Here is a 16,627-nt window from a genome sequence, read left to right as displayed (position 1 = left end):
ACAGGTTCCGAATGAACATGAATTTTTCAACTGCCCGTTTCCAATTTCACTCTTTGTCCGTGATGCTCCTTCTGTACATGATGTGTCTTAATTCTCCTCAGTTATTTCCTAGGCACAGTCCTTGTAGGCTCAAAGTTCAAGGGAAGTTTCTTAACCACTCATAGGCATAGATCCCCCCTACACCTATGAGTGGTTAAGAAAGAAACGTTAAAAAGAGAGAAATGTGGCGAGGCAGCTGGTCGAAGGCTCCTACGGGAGGTGGCCTTTTTGCAGCTCTCCAGCTCCCCTTTGCCGTGCAGCTCCCAGCCCAGCAGGGGCGGCCAGGGATGCTGGCCTCTCAAGAGGGTTCCATCTGCCCCACAGACTTCTGCCTCCCTGGTCTTCTGACCCTTTCATTGCCCAGCTCCCGTTTATCCATGGAGACCTTGTCAGATCTTGGAAGCTAAGCAAGGTCAGCCTTGGTTTATTTAATTTTAATTATTTATTCTATCATTTATATTCCACCTCTCTCAAAGACTCATGGCAGTTTACAATAAAATCAACAACACACAACCCTTAAAATCCCCAACACATTAACTCCCCCCCGCCCCCGTCCAGCTAGCAGTCCAGAGCTTGTGACTTAGGAGAGGAGGTCCTGATCTCACTGGCTCGAGGGCAGTGGTTTTCAACCTAGAGGTCGTGACCCCATTTGGGGACGCCTGGCCCCTTCTGATGTGTTGCCAGGTTCCTGGCCACCGTGGTGGTAGTGGCCTGGGGCAGCGGCAGCCCACAGTGGCGGGCGGAGGCAGGGGGTGGCCCGTGGCAGCAGTGGGCAGAGGCGGGTGTTGGTGGCGGCCAGGGGTGGGTGGCAGCAGTGGGCGGAGGCAGGCAGAGCCATGGCCCTGGCCCCCTCCACGCTTGTGCGCCCGCGTGTGCACCCACGCCTGCCCACCCACCCACCCGCCCGCACACGCCACCCCCTGCTGTCACCGCCCCCCCCAAAGTTGGGGTCATGGCAGTTAAAAGGTTGCAGATGACGTAAGACCGGCTGGATGTGGGCCCTCCAAGGTGTGCCAGTGAGGATCCTCACAGCCGCAAGGTTCGTCCTTGCAGGGGAGACTGCCAGGGATATCCAGGCTGCTCTGCAGAGGCCGGTGAGGACACATCCCCTCCCAGGGCCCGCAGGACAGAGGTCTTTGGCTGAGGCAGGGAAGATCTAGCCACTCCGCCCCCCCCCCCCAAGAGGCTAGAACAGCTGCCGATCCCTTTCCACCTGCTCCCTTGACGCACAAGGTTTTGGAAGTCCATTGAGGGATGGGGCCTTTTTCATTTCTGGGCTACAAACTGAATGAACCGAGTGCTGGGCGGCTCTCTTGTTGACGCCATGCACCGTGTCCTGAGGAGCGGGGGGGGGGTCATCACACCTCTGGATCTCAGCCCCCAGAGCCCAACCAAACCACCTGAAGGCCAGTCACCAGAACCGAGGGGCCCGTGCCCGCCTCCACTCACCGGAGGATCAACCTTGCCTGAGGCTGTCTGGAGAAAGCCCAACAAGGGCTGCACAAGATGCCTTGAAGCGGGTGAGGGGCTAGTGCCGTCCCCACTGGGTGCCCTCCGCCAAGACCTCCAAGGGCCCAGCAGAAGGCAGATACCTTCTCCACAGCGCGCCGGAAGCCTTTCTTGAGCCGGAGCCAGAGCTGGCGCCCCCTCGTCTGCACGGCTCCCCCGGACTCCTCCACTTCACTGGCCTGACTCTCCTCCGTCTGCTTCACAGGCAGCTCTTCCTTCTCCCCCTCCTGGGAGGCTGTGGGGGGAAGGGAGCAGAAGGCGGTGGGGCAGCCTTTGCATGCCCCCCCCCCCGGCACACCCTCTCTTTTGCATCAGCTGCTTTTCTGGTGCCGCCCCTTCCCCCTACAGCCCTGGAGGCACCAAGAGGCCCACACCCAGGGACCTGGCCTCCCTCTGGGGGGTACGTGGGGTGGGGTGGGGAGGAACACCCCTCAGAGCTTCACTTACTGCTGCTCGCTGGCGACTCCATCCTCCTTTGGCCGCTGGCTCTCTCGGTGGAAGCAAGCTGCCTCTGTCTTTCTTTCCTGCCAGAGGAGAGACCCAGCTGATCATCCCCACACAGGGTGCCACTCCCAATCTGCCTAAGTTCATAAAATCAGCATTTCTGTCAGATGACTATCTAGCCTCTGCTTTAAAAACTTCCAAAGGAGAACTCACTACCTCCCGAGGAAGCCTGTTCCAATAAAGAACTGCTCTGTCAGGAACTTCTTCTGGATGTTTAGCCAAAAATTCTTTTGATTTTAACACATTGGTTCTGGTCCGACGCTCTGGGGCAACAGAAAACAACTCTGCTCCCTCTTCTCTATGACAGCCCTTCAAATACTTGAAGATGGTTATCAGATCCCCTCTCAGTCGTCTCCTCTCCAGGCTAAACAGACCAAGCTCCCCCAACCTTTCTTCATACATCTCGGTCTCCAAACCCCGCACCATCTTCATAGCCCTCCTCTGGACATGCTCCAGTTTGTCTACACCTTTTTTCAGTTGTGGTGCCGAAAACTGAGCACAATACTCCAAGTTAGGTCTCCCCAGAGCAAGGTAAATGAGTACCATCACCTCCCGTGATCTGGACACTACTTTTAACACAGCCTAAGATCCCCTTGGCCTTTTTAGCCACCGAGTCACACTGCTGACTCGTGTTCAATGTGTGGCCTACTAAGACCCCCAGATCCTTTCCACACATACTACTGCCAAGACAAGTCTCCCCCATCCCATAGTGATTTTCCCTATCTAAATGAAGGACTTTAATCATTATTTAAATTCATTTTAGCCCACTTTTCCAGCCTGTCAAGATCATCCTGTATCCTGATTCTGTCTTCTGGTGTGTCTGCTGCCCCTCCCAGTTTAGTATCATCTGCAAATTTAGCAAGCACCCCCTCATTCCTTCGTCCAAATTGTGTAGGACGAGAGAAGCGCTGGTCTACAACGGGGAGGGGGAAGGACTGGCTGACCTTTTCCCACCCCCCAAGGGAGCACTTAGCCAGCCCACAGGCCGCACTGCCAGAGAGCCCTGGCAGAGGAGCGAGGGAAGCCCTTCAGCCCCCCCAGGCATCAGGGGGGGCAGCACAAGAGGCCGACTCTGCCCAAGACCTGCGGGATGACGCCCGAGGAACGGGGCAAGGGGGGCAATGAATTACCCAGATCTCTCAGGCCAAGTGGAGGAGGGAAGGCTCCACGCCCTGCTGGGAGTGCTGAGAACTGGCCGCCTTCTGGCCTTCCCTCTGAGCAGGGTGAGCAGTGGGGCCGGGCACTGGGCCCCAGAGGGTGCCAGGTCAGGCTGCCGGCTGACCAGAAGAAATCCACAGGGAAGGAGGAGAAGCCAGGGGAAGCCAGCCAGGCCGACGCCCGGCCACCGTGGCCAGCGGAAGAGTCAGCATTCCAGCTCTGATCTTGCCCAGAGGCAGCCGGACTACCCCGTGAGGAGGCTGGTTTGGTGGGCCCCAATCCTCAGACACCCCCCTCCCGCCCCGAATGGGATTTACCTGAGCACTAGCCGGCCGGCCCCGGAGAGCTGCCGTGTTGCCTGGAGACCAGAGTTCTGTTTACCAGCAGGGCTGTTGTGGGCCACAAGGAAGCTCCACAGCAGCCGTTGCCTCCGGCCAGCCCCTCCGGCCAAGTGCTGGAACGCCAGTTCTCCCGAGGGGGGGGGGCATCAGGAGGCACAATGGGCAGCAGGGATCCCTCGCCTGCTCCTGGTCAATAGTATTTAATTTATAGGCCTCCCTCCCTCCCTCCCTCCCTCCCTTGGGGGTCTGCATCCAAGGACTAATCAGGGCTGAGCCGGCTTAACTTCCGGGACGGGACACGATCCGGCTCGCCCGCGACGTCCCGCACAAGGCTCCTTAGAAAGCAGCTGGTTTCCCCAGAGGGGCAGCTTTTGAGAGGCATGGGTCCCTGCCCAGAATATCCAGGTCCAAAGGCCTGCGTGGCCCAAGCCCCCCCACCCCCCTCTGTGGCGGGGGGAGGCCAGTGGGCGTCCATGTCCCTTTTGTGCTGCCGCTGCAGCCGGCCACTGTGTCACGATCCCAAGAAAGACCTTCATTCAGAGAAAAAGGAGCCACCAGCATTTCTTCTTTGGCAGAGTCCATTGGGAAAGTGATGGGAGGGCAATGCAAAGAATAACGGCATCGAACAGGCTTTGGATTGGCAGGCTGGGTTGTCGTTCCCTGGTCTGGGGACAGCGGAGACACAGCACTGCCCAGCCAAGCCCCCGACCTGAAAGGGAAGGATGGAGTTTATTCCCCCCCCCCAAAGCTCGAGAGGAGGCGGGGGGTGGGCCAGAAGGGAGCTGCAGTCAGGCACCCTCAGCAGTCCACCACTGAGAAGGGCACATTTGCACAGCAGACTCAGATTTTGATATATTGATTTGCTTCACTGCTTCCCCCTGGGAACTCAAGCGGAGAACCAAGAAACGAAGCTCGCTGCTCCCCTGCAGCCCCGGTGCCCGTCAGACACCTTCGTTATGTTGTTTTCTGATCGGCTGCTCCCCTCCGCCTCTACGGGCGGCCAACTCCCACCCGAGGCAGTGGCCTAAACCGCAGTTGGCCTTAGGGGTGCCCCGAACTCGGGCTTTGCTGTGTCCCCAGGATGCCTGGCCTGCTGGCCGGGCCGCTGTCACAGCCAGTGTGCTCCTGCCCCGATTCAGGCTTGGGGGGCTTCTGTAGGCCTCAGTTCAGTGCAACGGCCGCGGCTTGGCCCAGAAGGCCTCGCTGCTGCCTGGATCAGTTGGCTCCTCTCCCAGCATGCCTTGCCTCGGCCGGGAATTTGCCTTTTATTTGCATATGCCCTGTTCCTGGCCAGGTGCCCTTCTTAGTTGGGCATCTAGCCTGGCAACATCACCTGCATTTCGATGACTTCGGAGGGTGGCGTCAGAGTGCAGGGCCAGACATGAAGGGGCTCTTGGAGGCCCAGCCTTAAGGAGCTGAACTGGTAGAAGGTATTGCTTCCATAACTAACCTCTTCCGAGCTGGTGAACAGATGATGCCTTCGTGCAGTCTTTATTCTCAATGGTGAACTTGGTGCAAGCCTGGCGATAGGTTGCTTAGTATAAACACCCTTTGATTTGGAGAGAGGATTCTGCGGATGGTTCTTTCCCAAAAACCACGGCCTCTCTTGGCTCCCCCCCCCCTCCGCCTTGGATTTCGTCTTTGCAGGCGGCCAGCAGATGGGCCCTGGCACTCCGTCACGGGAACAGGGGTTGCCCCTCGCTGGTGGGACCCCGCTTCAGAACATCTTAGCCCTGCCTACTCCAGGAGGCGATGGCTCTGAGGCATCTACCGGTCATCTGACGCTCTGCATGGCGGGGAGGGGGGCACCGGTCGGTTTACGGAGATCATCTTTGCCAACTTTCTGGCCATTCCGGCTCTCCAGCCCACATTCCCAATAAAGCTCCCACTGCAGCTATTGGGGCGGCAAGCATAAGACTTCCTCTGCCCATGGTAGAGCAGTTGAATAATCGTCCTTAGCTGCTAGTAGCCCCCCCCCCCCCAATTAACCTTGCTTGAGCTCCCAATGAGCCCCACCCAGATGGATTCTGAAGGGCAGATGCAGGTTCTCCCTCCGCCACTGGGAAGTCATTTGTTAAAGCCAGGGGTGGCCGAGGGACTTTCTAGCTGTCCTTTTCCTACGGAAAGGCCCCTGCAACCGTCTGGGCCAGACTTTGGTGGTGCCTCAGTCGAGCACCCGGGCCTGGGGGTGGGGTGGGGTGGGGGGTCTGTCCTGAGACTGCCAGCTGACACAGGCTGGCCTTAACAATCACAGCGACCATTTTCGCAAACCAGCCCACTAAGTTCTTCATGCCTTCCCCCCATTCTCATGGGGGCATTCATTAGCATTCCTATTTACCTCTCAGGTTCTTGCCTAAATGAATGACTCCTGTGGCAACAGGAATCTCTTGGGCTCATTTGATGCAGGTGGGAGGGTGGCAGGACTCCCCTTTGGCATCTGGAGGGCCAACAGAGCTTTATTCTGGGTGCAACCTTCTGGCCTTCAGGATAGCCCTGGACTCAGGCTTGGCCTCACAGTATTCTCTTAAATGGCTTTCAACAGAACTTTGCTGTCTCTTAACTCAAGAGCTGCGTGGAGCTCTCCTCAACTCCGGCACAGCAGTCCTCCACAGAAGGCGGACCAGGATCTGACTTGGGAAAAGGGAACACTGTGGGCCCCACGTTCCTCCAATGACCGCAAGAGGGATTTCCATTCTGACACACCAGCATAAATGTAGGCATGTTGGCACACCGGCTGCAGGCACGGTGCCCAGTTGTGCTACCAGTTGCCAAAGTCTGACAATGGCTTCTACGTAACTGACTCTCTTGAGGGCAGCGGAATACGACTGAGGGACCTCGACTCCAGGGCAGGGGGGGCTTCAGGAGTGCAGAGAGACCAACTGCTCCAGGGACTCTACGGCCTTTCTCAGGCCCTCGAGTCATAGAATCATAGAGTTGGAAGGGGCCACACAGGCCATCTAGTCCAACCCCCTGCTCCACGCAGGATCAGCCCTAAAGCATCCAAGAAAAGTGTGTATCCAACCTTTGCTTGAAGACTGCCAGTGAGGGGGAGCTCACCACCTCCTTAGGCAGCCTATTCCACTGCTGAACGACTCTGACTGAGAAAAACTTTTTCCTGATATCTAGCCTATATCGTTGTACTTGAAGTTTAAACCCATTACTGCGTGTCCTCTCCTCTGCAGCCAGCAGAAACAGCATCCTGCCCTCCTCCAAGTGACAACCTTTCAAATACTTAAAGAGGGCTATCATGTCCCCTCTCAACCTCCTTTTCTCCAGGCTGAACACTCCCAAGTCCCTCAACCAAAGTCAACCAAAGGGGGACACCACTCCGCTGCCTGGGCTGTTGCCCTTCTGTGTCTGGAAACAGGCTGAGCCAGAGTGCAGCTGCCAGAAGAAAGCTATTCCACCCCCCCCCCGCCCCCTGACTTTACTTATGGGGGGAGCATCGAATGAAGGATCTCCAGGAGGGAAGGTGCTGGGAGACATGCAGAAATACTGACCCAAAGTGCCGTGGGGTCCTCTGCTTCAGCCCCACACCAAGGGGGCTGGGTTTGCCAGTAGCGGTGCCACTGCTGTATGCAGTGCTGCAGGTGCCTCTACCGGAGAAGGGCTTTGGCCCTGCCTCAGGAACACAGGAAGTGGACATCAGGCCCATCCAAGTCCCTCCTGTCTCCTCAGACGGGCAGCCGCTCTCCGGGGTCTGCCCATGCCCTCCGCCCAGACCTTCCTGCTGGAGATGCCATCAAGGACTGAACCAGGAACCGTCTGCAGGCCAAGCAGAGCCTCTGCCCCCGACATTCGTGGGCCTCACCCAAATGTGGGCGCAAAGTCCAGGGGCCCGGTGGGCTCACCCAGGCTAGGGGCTCTCAAAAGGCAGGCAAGCAGACACACTTGAAACCACAGAAAAACTTTATAGCTGCAACAGGAAATTGCTAGGCAACCTCATTAAACCAAGGGGAGGCAAATGAGCAGGGGAGGGGCCAGGTGCCCAAGGCCTGTGCCGCCTGCAGGGGAGGGAGAGGGGCTGCCCAAACACCGGCTGCTCCTGGGGAGGGCAGCTTTAGCTCTGGCTGCCCCTTGCGAGGCGGACCAGCTGTACAGGTGGAGCCTGGCCTCTCGCTCACCTCTTCCCCCACCCCCAGGCCTGGAGGAGTGTTTCATCAGACAGGCAGACAGGCCTGGGGGGGGGGGGGGGCAGAAGCTGGGAAGCTGGTTCTGTGCCAGGCGGTGGGGGGAGGCGCTGGGGCAGATCATGCAGTGGAGAAGCCCTGGGAAGCAGAGTCTCTTCTGGGCAGCGGCATCAGCAGCTCAAAAGGGCAGTGCCCCTCAGGCCTCAGCCGGGCAAGCGATCCCCCCCACCGTGGGCCTATTTCTCCCCCCCATCCCTTGGGAGGCAAGAGCAGCCCCCAGCAGAGGAGCTGGGCCAAGAGCAGGGGGGCGGAGGGACCCTTTGCACAGCACAGAAGGGACGCAGGAGAGAGGCCCAGGGAGCTGACCCTGTGGGAGGCCGGGTGGGCAGATGGGGGGGTGGATGGAAGGCCGGCCACCGGGCTGCAGGCGCAGGAATACAAAAATAAACTCTCCAGGCGTTCACAGAAGCAAAGCATCGCCAGCTCAGGTCTCTGCAGGCCGCCTCCAGCTCACTTGGTGCCAAACGTCTCGGGTCAGTTCCGGGGAGGGCTGGCACCTGCAGAGGCCCCTCCCCCATTAGTCCAGCTCCCACTTTTCCTCCAACAACCTCCAGGATCTGTCAGAGTGGTCAAGAAGCGCTGGAAGCCACGCGAAGGACCGCTGGAGACGGGGACAATTCCCAGCGCCAACCGGGTCCTGGAGAGGCAGTTTGGGGGGAAAGGAGGCCTGTGGCCACAGACACACTTCCTCAGTCAGCAGCAGGGGCATCAAGTGCTTGGGGAGGGGCCTGCCCTGCTCCGGAGGGAAGGACGGGAGGGCAGCCCGGGACACCGACTGATCCCGCTGCCCCTGCAGCCAGAGCCAGAGGACGCTGGGGAGGGGCCGGGAGGGAAGGGCCGGGGGTCAAGCGGAGGCGCCATCCTCGAGAAAGGGACTCCTGGGCCCTCACATGCAGATCACTTGTCTCCTGGGGACAGAAGAAGACACAATAGCCCTCAGAGCTCAGCTCGCCGGCCGGGGAGTCCTCCTGGGGACCAAGGAGAGCCAGGTTGAGGGTCATCCCCCTCCCCCCCCCGTCTCTCCAGGCTCCTCACCGGCCCTCCTCGAGGCTGTTGCCCTCCGGGTCCCCCGTCTCCACCACCTCCTCCCCCTCATCCTCGCTCAGCTCCATGTCCAGCTCGTTGCCTGCCTCCGGGTGGGGATACATGGAGCCACTGGAAAGCAAAGCAAAGCGCCCGTCCGTCAGGGGGAGGCCCCCTTTGGGGTCCAGGCAGGGAGGGGAGGGGAGGGGAGGGGCAGCCCAGGTGGCCGGCTCCTGACCTGATGGAGCGGCAGGTGAAGAAGACGATCCGCTTCAGCCGCTTGTTGTAGAAAAAGTAATTGAAGGACCACAGGCTGCCCTCTTCACCAAAGGGGTCAGAATCCAGGTCTGGGTTGTAGCTGCAGCACAGAAGCAGAATGAGTGTGTGTGTGTGTGTGTGTGTGTGCGCGCACAGGGGAGGCTGCACTCCCTCTCACCCCGCAAGAGAGCTGGGCCAGCCCTCCCTTGGCCCAGGACCGAGCGCTGAGAGCCCACCTGTAGATGTCACACTCGGAAAGGCAGATCTCCTGGTCCACAGCATCCCAGAGGTGAGGCTTCAGGGCAGGGAAATCCTCCCGCACGGCTGAGAAGAGGCTGCAGTTCACAGCATTCACCACCTGCAGAGGGCCAGCCAGGAGCCTCAGCGGGGGAAGGTGCGCTGGCCTGCTGCAGTGCAGCCAAGAGGGGAGGAGGCAGCCCGTCCCCAGCCCTGCTGCGGCCGACCTTCCCTACGAGGTGGAGGCTGCCTGGTCTTCTTGCAGGGGCCCTGGAGCCATGACAGTCCTCCTCCCGGACCCTGAAGCCCCCCAAGGACCAGCAGTCCTTGGGGCAGAACAGTTGGTGTTTATCCCCCGCTTTTCTCTGCCCGAAGGTGTCTCCAGGCAGCTTCCCGTCGTACTCCCTGCCTCTCCCCATCCAAGACCCCCTGAGGCGGGTGGGGCTGAGAGCGCTTCTGAAAGGCTGCTCAGTCAGAACAGGAGGGAAACCTGTCATCTACGGCTGTAGCCAGGGGGGCCGTCTTGCCGAATCCCCTCCCGGTTCCCAACTTGCTTTGACGGCCTCTGCCTGAGACCTTGGACAGCCTTTCGACTGGGCCTAGGATTGGGACTTTTGGGGTGTTACCCAAGAATCCCCCAGGGCGGGCAGCGTGGCAGCCAAGAGACACACTCAGCCCCCGCTAGACACAGCCCCGTGGCCCCCTGGCAGTGAGTGGGCTCCCAAAGACCCGTGTCCGGGAGGGGGGCTGGCCTTGGACCCCGCGTCCATCCCAGCCAGGGCACACAGGCCATCCATCGCCTGAGGAGGACTCCAGAGGCCTCCAGCAGCACAGGGCAGCCTCGTCACAGAAGTCTGCAAGGCACAGGACCTTCCCTTACCCCTCTTCTCTGCCCAACACGGGAGGGAGAAAAAGGAGGTCAGGCTGGCCCAGCGGCTGCAGACCCCTCCTTAGCAACCACCAGCCGGGCAAGGCGATGCCAACAGAGACGGGCCCTTACCCAGTTGAGACTCGGCTCTCGGCTGAACTCGTGGCTCTTGGCGGCGCTGAAGTCGTAGTCGGGACGGAAAGACTCGTTCAGGGTGGCGATCAGGTAGAAGAGAGTCTTGCGGCTGCATTTGTCGCTGAGCGGCCCCTCCTCATCGCCGCTCTGGCTCTTGCTGAGCCTAAGAGGCATGACATGGCCCAGTGAGTGCCACGACATCCCCTGTCCCCAAGCCCCCAGGGCAGAAACCAAAGCTGGCCGGAACCCCCCCCCCTTTCGCGGTGCTGCTGCTTCCACCCCCAACTCTCTTCCCTCCCAGTTTTGACAGCCAAGTCCTCTCATGGTGGTTGAAGGGGGGGGGGGCTGCCTACCTGCTGGGGCTGATCCCCGTGGTCTGGGGGGGAGACAGGGCCTCCAGGATGTGTGGCTGGCCCTCCTGGCAGAACTGCTTGAACAAGTGCTTGTCATCCCCAGCCATTTTGCAGGAGTAGCTCTCAATCCTGCGGGGAAACACGGAGCTCTGAGGACAAGGGGCTGCTGAGCAACACAGCTGTGTCAAGAGCAACCCACAGTCCTCTAGGGCCACAGGCCAAAGACTGGAGCCACGGTGAGTTGGAAGGCAGGCTCCTGGACGGAGAGGCGGCCACAGAAACGCTCTGCCTCTCACTGCCCACCTGCTGAGCCCAGAAAGACCCACCCGGGACGGCCACAAACTATCAGTAACGCGCGTCAGGTTGGGCGCCACAACTGAAGAAAGGTGTGGAGAAACTCGAGCGTGTCCAGGGGAGGGCAATGAAGATGCTGAAGAATTTGGAGACCAAGTTGTAGGAGGAAAGGTTGGAGGAGCTTGGTCTGTTTAGCCTGGAGAGATTAAGACTAAGAGGTGATATGATCACCAATTTCAAATACTTGAGTGGCTGTCAGATAGAAGATGGAGCAGAGTTGTTTTCTGTTGGACCAGAACCAATGGGATGAAATTAATTCAAAAGAATTTTCGGCTAAACATGGAGAAGTTCCTGAAAGTGCGGTTCCTCAGTGGAACAGGCTTCCTTGGGAGGTGGTGAGTTCTCCTTCTTTGAAAGTTTTTAAGCAGAGGCTAGATAGTCATCTGGCAGAAATGCAGATTCTGTAAATCTGGGCAGACTGTAAGTGGACAGAAGGGATTGTGTCTATGCTTGGCTCTTGTGGCCCTTTTTGCATGCCCAGGGATATGTCGATTGCCACTGTGGGATGGCAGGTGAATTTCCTCCAGACCAGGCTGGACTCTGGAGATTTTGGGAGGTGGAAATCACTTGGGCATGAAATTGGGGTCACTCTGGGTGGGCGAGTAGAATAGAATCATAGAGTTGGAAGGGGCCATACAGGCCATCTAGTCCAACCCCCGGCTCAATGCAGGAGCAGCCCAAAGCTTCCAGAGCATCCAAGAAAAGTGTGTATCCAACCTTTGCTTGAAGACTGCCAGTGAGGGGGAGCTCACCACCTCCTTAGGCAGCCTATTCCACTGCTGAACTACTCTGACTGTGAAATTTCCCCCCCTGATATCTAGCCTGTATCGTTGTACTTGTAGTTTAAACCCATTACTGCGTGTCCTCTCCTCTGCAGCCAGCAGAAACAGCATCCTGCCCTCCTCCAAGTAACAACCTTTCAAATACTTAAAGAGGGCTATCATGTCCCCTCTCAACCTCCTTTTCTCAAGGCTGAACATTACCAAGTCCCTCAACCTATCTTCATAGGGCTTGGTCCCTTGGCCCCAGATCATCCTCGTCACTCTCCTCTGTACCCTTTCAATTTTATCCATGTCCTTCTTGAAATGAGGCCTCCAGAACTGCACACAGTACTCCAGGTAGTAGTGAGTTCCTGAATTATGCAGGGGGTTGGACTAGATAACCCTGGATTTGCCTTCCAACTCTATGATTCTATGACTTCCCTGGGCTTTTAATCATACCCAGACTTTTGGTTGATGACAGGGAGCAGGCGGAGCCAACTCACTGCTCCCAATGAGGGAATGGAGACAACAATGGCTTGAAAATACGGGCCCCGAGGGAATAGGAGAAGCTTTTTAACAAGGGCAGCTCTGTGGTGGAGACTGGACAGTTACTCGTCAGGGATGTTTCTGGTCATCTTGCAGGGGTTGGGCTGGATGGTCTTGAAGCCCCTTGCAACTTTTTAATTCTTTACAGGCCACTTCCCCACCTCTAGCCGCACTCCACTTCCCACTCAAGGGGAACATGGCCCTCCTCCCTGGGCTGAAAGAGGCCCAAGAGCTCTCCATCCCAGCACCCTGGAGGCCCTACGCCTTGATGCACAGCGGAGTCCCCACGTGGTCCAAGCACAGACCTGCCAATGATGTGTGCATCTCCCGTCTCCACTGTCAACTGAGAGTTCAGCGCTTCAAAACGTGAATTTTCCAACAGCTTCATTGCTCTGCCTCTTGGGGCCAGAGTAATCTTCAATGACACAGCTCCACAGTGGAAACTTCCTGGCAAAGTCAGGGGCAACAAGAGCAGAGGGTCAGCAGGAGAGATGAGAAGGCCCAGACACCCCCCCCCCCCCAAGACCAAAATGAGTGGCAAATACCACTTTTCTCCTGTTCTTTTGACAGACAAATACAGGGCATTTGTCCTGGAGGAGAAACCTCATACAAATTATTCTCTTTTTTTGGAACAAGAGAAATGCTTCTTCAGGTAAAGATTTTCTTACTGAAAAATGTGTAGCATGCAAAAAAGTGTGCGATGTCTTGAAAAGGAGACTGTGCAGACTAACAGAAAGGAGATCCCTCGGTGACTGAAGGGAGCCGCCATGTCCAGAGATAATCAGCCTCTGAACACCGGTGCCAGGGGTCAGCAACCGACTCTGTACCCTGCTTGTCTGCCCTTCCAGGGCAAGGAGTTGCCTCAGGGAGAGAGGAGGGTCGGGGACGAGATGCATCTCACTAGTCTGGTCCAGCAGGGCTCTTCTCGGGCTCTCAGGTGTCTCCAGAGGAGAAATTGAGCAATTTGGAGGAACAGTGGGGTAAAAAAATTCTATGACATCTGGTCTCTTTGGGAATAAGCACAGTGCCTCTTCAGACAAAACTCTGCCTGTCCCACGTGCACAGTGAGAAGAGGTCGGTGTTCCGTTCTGCCAGGGAAGAGACTGGAAAGTTCTGGAGAGTGACCAAAAACCCATTAAACTATACGTTTGTGTTCATTTTTGGCATTTTTAAATAATGTTTAAGGTGAGGTTTATTCATCTATAACATTTGGGGAGCATCAACAGCAAATCACATCCAGACTGCAAGTGGTCATAGTCTCCACTGTACACCACATTCACCAGGCCACATCTGGAGCAATATTTAATATATATTTCAATTTCTCCACAAATTTCTTTTTCAAGCAAGTGTTGTCCCTCTCCTGTGGCTTCAAAGTGCCTGGAAATGTCACATTTGACATCAGCCGAGAGGTTCTTGCCCTTTGCCCCCACAGAGTGTGTAAGTGGAGTAATCGCCAAGTAAGTGGAGCCCCAAAGAGAGGCAGCAAAAAGACCCGTTTGTGCCATCAAGGGCTGATTCCAGGACTCCGAGAAACACCGGGCTGCTGACCACTGGCAACAAGCCCGCTAGGCAGGATATAAACAGTGGCGCCAGCTGAGCAGCACCCAGATCCTCTCCAAGGACCATGGAAACCTGACACCTGTTTACCCTCCAGCTGTAACTAGAAGCCCTCCAGGCGTGGTCACCACATGCCATCTTCCTCTTGACCTTGGTCCAAGGACAAGCAAGGGAACCGCAGGGTGCCGCAGGGGCTGCTGGGGGCTGTAGTCGCGCCGGCGGGGGCAAGACAAGGGAAGGGGAAGGAGGGGGGCCAAGCTTCAGGGCTCTGAGAACAAAAGGAGGGGAGGCTCTGAAGATCACTGTGAGCAGCTGTCAGGGCTGCATAGTCAGCTTTAATGCTGGGGCAACACAGTGTTCTGGCTGCCACTCCGCAAAAGGAGACGAGGGACGTAGGACCCTCAACACCTCGAGCTGGGGCAACTACTGAGATGACCGGGTCTCTGGAAACCTCTGGGTAGCAGAATGGATCTAGGGAGAATCTAATAAAATGAGACAGGCCAGAGCCTATTCTGCTGTCTGTCATAGGTATTTCCATGCATTGTTTGACACATCATGTCTGTGTATTGTTTCTAAGCACTCTGCTTAGTACTCTGTATTGTTTCTAAGCAACGTGATCCCAGTTCTACTGAACTGTGTGTTTGATTATTCTCCTTGAGTCTCAGCAAAGGAGGCTATAAAGAAAATTAAAAATAAATTAATTTTAAAAAGCCAGTGCAGCAAGAGAAATACAGTCAGTCCTTGAGCAGCTAGAGTGGATGGCTGTAATTACTAAGAGTCAGCATGGCTTTCTCAAGAAGAAGTCATGTCAGACTAACCTTATCTCTTTTTTTTGCAAAAGTTACTACCTTGCTAGATTATAGGAATGCTATGGACATAGTTTTCCTTGATTTCAGTAAGGCTTTTAATAAGCTTCCCCAGGATATTCTTATTGACAAGTTGGTAAAATGTGGTATGGATCCTATTACTGTTAGGTGGATCGAGAACTGGTTGACACCAAGGGGTGCTTGTAAATGGTTCACCATCCTCTTGGAAAGGAGTGGTGAGAGGAGTGCCTCAGGGATCTGTCCGGGGCACTGTGTCGTTCAACATATTCATAAATGATTTGGATGAAGGAATAGAGGGGGCCCTTATTAATTCTGCAGTTGATATTAAACTGGGAGGAGTAGCAATCACACCAGAAGGCAGATGATCTTGACAGGCTGGAAGTGCGCTAAAATGAATAAACTGAATTTTAACAGTGAATCCTAGAGTTGGAAGGGGCCCCTTGGGTGATCTAGTCCAAGCCCCTGCACTATGCAGGACACCCACAACCCCATCTCTGACAGTGTAACCCTTGAGCCTTCACAGAATCAGCCTCTCTGTCAGGGGGCTGCCCAGCCTCTGCTTGACCATTTGCAAAGATGGAAAGTCCTGCATCCTGGACGAGATGATCTGTGAAGGCTCGGGGGGAGGGGGTGGGGAGGGGGCGGCAGGCGACAGTGGAGGGGCGAGAGGGCGAAGAGCACAGTCCTGCACAGTGCGAGGGGGGGGTCGGACTAGATGACCTCGGGGGACCCTTCCACCTCCGTGGTTCTCCGCTCAGGGCCCCCCTTACGGCCCCGCCCATCCGGCTGGCCTCGCTGGGACCATCGGGTCAGGAGGCCGCAAAGGTCAGGCCCTGCTCGTCTCCTTACTCCGGCCTCGCAAGGGGCGGGCGGCGGCGGCCTTTCTGCGGCCCCCTCCCGCAGGCAAGCCCCGCCTCGTTCCTCTCAGCGGCGGGAGAGAAGCGGCCTGGGCGGGCGGCTCCGGCTTCCCCGGGAGCGGAAACTACCCATCCCAGCATGCCGCGCGCGAGCGAGGGCGGCTCCCAGGATGCCGCGCGGCGGGGCAGGGCGGGGCCTTTGACAAGGGACTCCGTCTCCCAAGGTCCCGCGCGCGAGCGGCGAGTCCCCGCCGGGGCAGCCCTTCCCGCTAGGCACGCCGGGAAGCGTAGTCCTCCCTCCCTCCCAGGGCCGGGCCCCGTCCCGCTACACAGACCTGCTGTGGGCGCCCCGCGGGCCGCTTCCTTCCTTCCTTCCTTCCTCGCTCCTTCAAGGGCTGAAGGCCGTCGGGCGGCGCAATCTCCGGAGGGAACTCGAACTCGGCGCCCCCGCAGCCGTCGTCGTCGTCGCCGTCCGTCTCCGCCCAGCGGCCCGCCGGGGCCCTGCCCGCCTCGACATGTCCCCGACTGCTGGGACGGCGCTGCCCGCTGATGGCGCCCCCGGCCTGCCTGCCTGTCCTGCCTCGCCCCCACCCGCCCTCCCCGCGACGCCGACGGCCGGACTCCCCTCGCTCGGGCACGGGACGACAACAAGCGCCAGCCGCCCCGCCCCGCCCGCGATTGGACGCCTGCCACCTTGCGCGCGCCTATTGGACGAGGCCGGTGCCCATCGTCCGCCTCCGAAGACGCTATTGGACGAAGGCGCCGTTCCTCAGCAGCATTCCCGCCCCCCCTCGGACAGGATGGAGCTCGGCCCTGATAGGCTGCGGCGTCGGGGCCGCCGTTCGGCTCTCGGAGGAACAAAGACACCCGGCCACGCCCTCGCGGGAGGGGGCGGGGCGGCCAGTGGGCGTGGCCGTGCGAATGCTCCCGGGGCGCCCGGTTGCCGGGCTCTGCAAGGGCCGCTGCTCGTGGGCCGGCCCACGCAGGGAAGCAGCTGGCCTGTTGCCCCCGCCTCGCGCCCTGCCTGGGCACAGTCATCCGTGCGACGTGGGCCTTTCGGAGCCCTGCCGCAGAAGCCGCGGAGAGTGCAAATCGCAGTCCCCACCCAAC

At 58.1% G+C, this 16,627-nt stretch overlaps 2 protein-coding genes across 4 annotated transcripts in view; both read right to left on the bottom strand.

Annotated features, from left to right (window-relative positions):
- Positions 1-3,697, bottom strand: part of WDR97 (WD repeat domain 97) — a 31,722-nt gene extending 28,025 nt beyond the window's left edge. Inside the window, exons 1-3 of one of the 2 annotated variants that reach the window (XM_077353478.1) lie at positions 3,528-3,697; positions 1,996-2,072; positions 1,632-1,783 (exon numbers count right to left, since the gene is read on the bottom strand). In XM_077353478.1, the coding sequence (XP_077209593.1) occupies positions 1,632-1,783; positions 1,996-2,017 (174 nt within the window). In that variant the 5' untranslated portion in view covers positions 2,018-2,072; positions 3,528-3,697. Of the gene's footprint in view, positions 1-1,631; positions 1,784-1,995; positions 2,073-3,182; positions 3,507-3,527 lie in introns of those variants that run through there. The other variant, XM_077353477.1, reaches the window with a different exon arrangement.
- Positions 3,698-7,442: 3,745 nt separating this feature from the next.
- MAF1 (MAF1 negative regulator of RNA polymerase III) lies at positions 7,443-16,120 on the bottom strand. 2 transcript variants are annotated; one of them, XM_077353521.1, is made up of 8 exons: positions 15,853-16,118; positions 12,582-12,723; positions 10,616-10,744; positions 10,260-10,425; positions 9,259-9,380; positions 9,003-9,122; positions 8,777-8,896; positions 7,443-8,649 (listed from the first exon to the last, which is right to left on the bottom strand). In XM_077353521.1, the coding sequence occupies exons 2-8, from the start codon at positions 12,662-12,664 to the stop codon at positions 8,628-8,630; spliced, it is 762 nt and encodes a 253-aa protein (XP_077209636.1). In that variant the 5' UTR covers positions 12,665-12,723; positions 15,853-16,118; the 3' UTR covers positions 7,443-8,627. The 2 variants fall into 2 exon arrangements, with proteins under 2 accessions (XP_077209636.1, XP_077209637.1); XM_077353522.1 differs by lacking the exon at positions 8,777-8,896 and having other exon boundaries at positions 15,853-16,120.
- Positions 16,121-16,627: the final 507 nt, after the last annotated feature.

Source organism: Paroedura picta, chromosome 9, assembly GCF_049243985.1.
Source record: "Paroedura picta isolate Pp20150507F chromosome 9, Ppicta_v3.0, whole genome shotgun sequence".
Classification (NCBI taxonomy): Eukaryota; Metazoa; Chordata; class Lepidosauria; order Squamata; family Gekkonidae; genus Paroedura; species Paroedura picta.
Note: the sequence above shows the minus strand (reverse complement) of the source record. Positions and strands in the feature narration are given on the sequence as shown.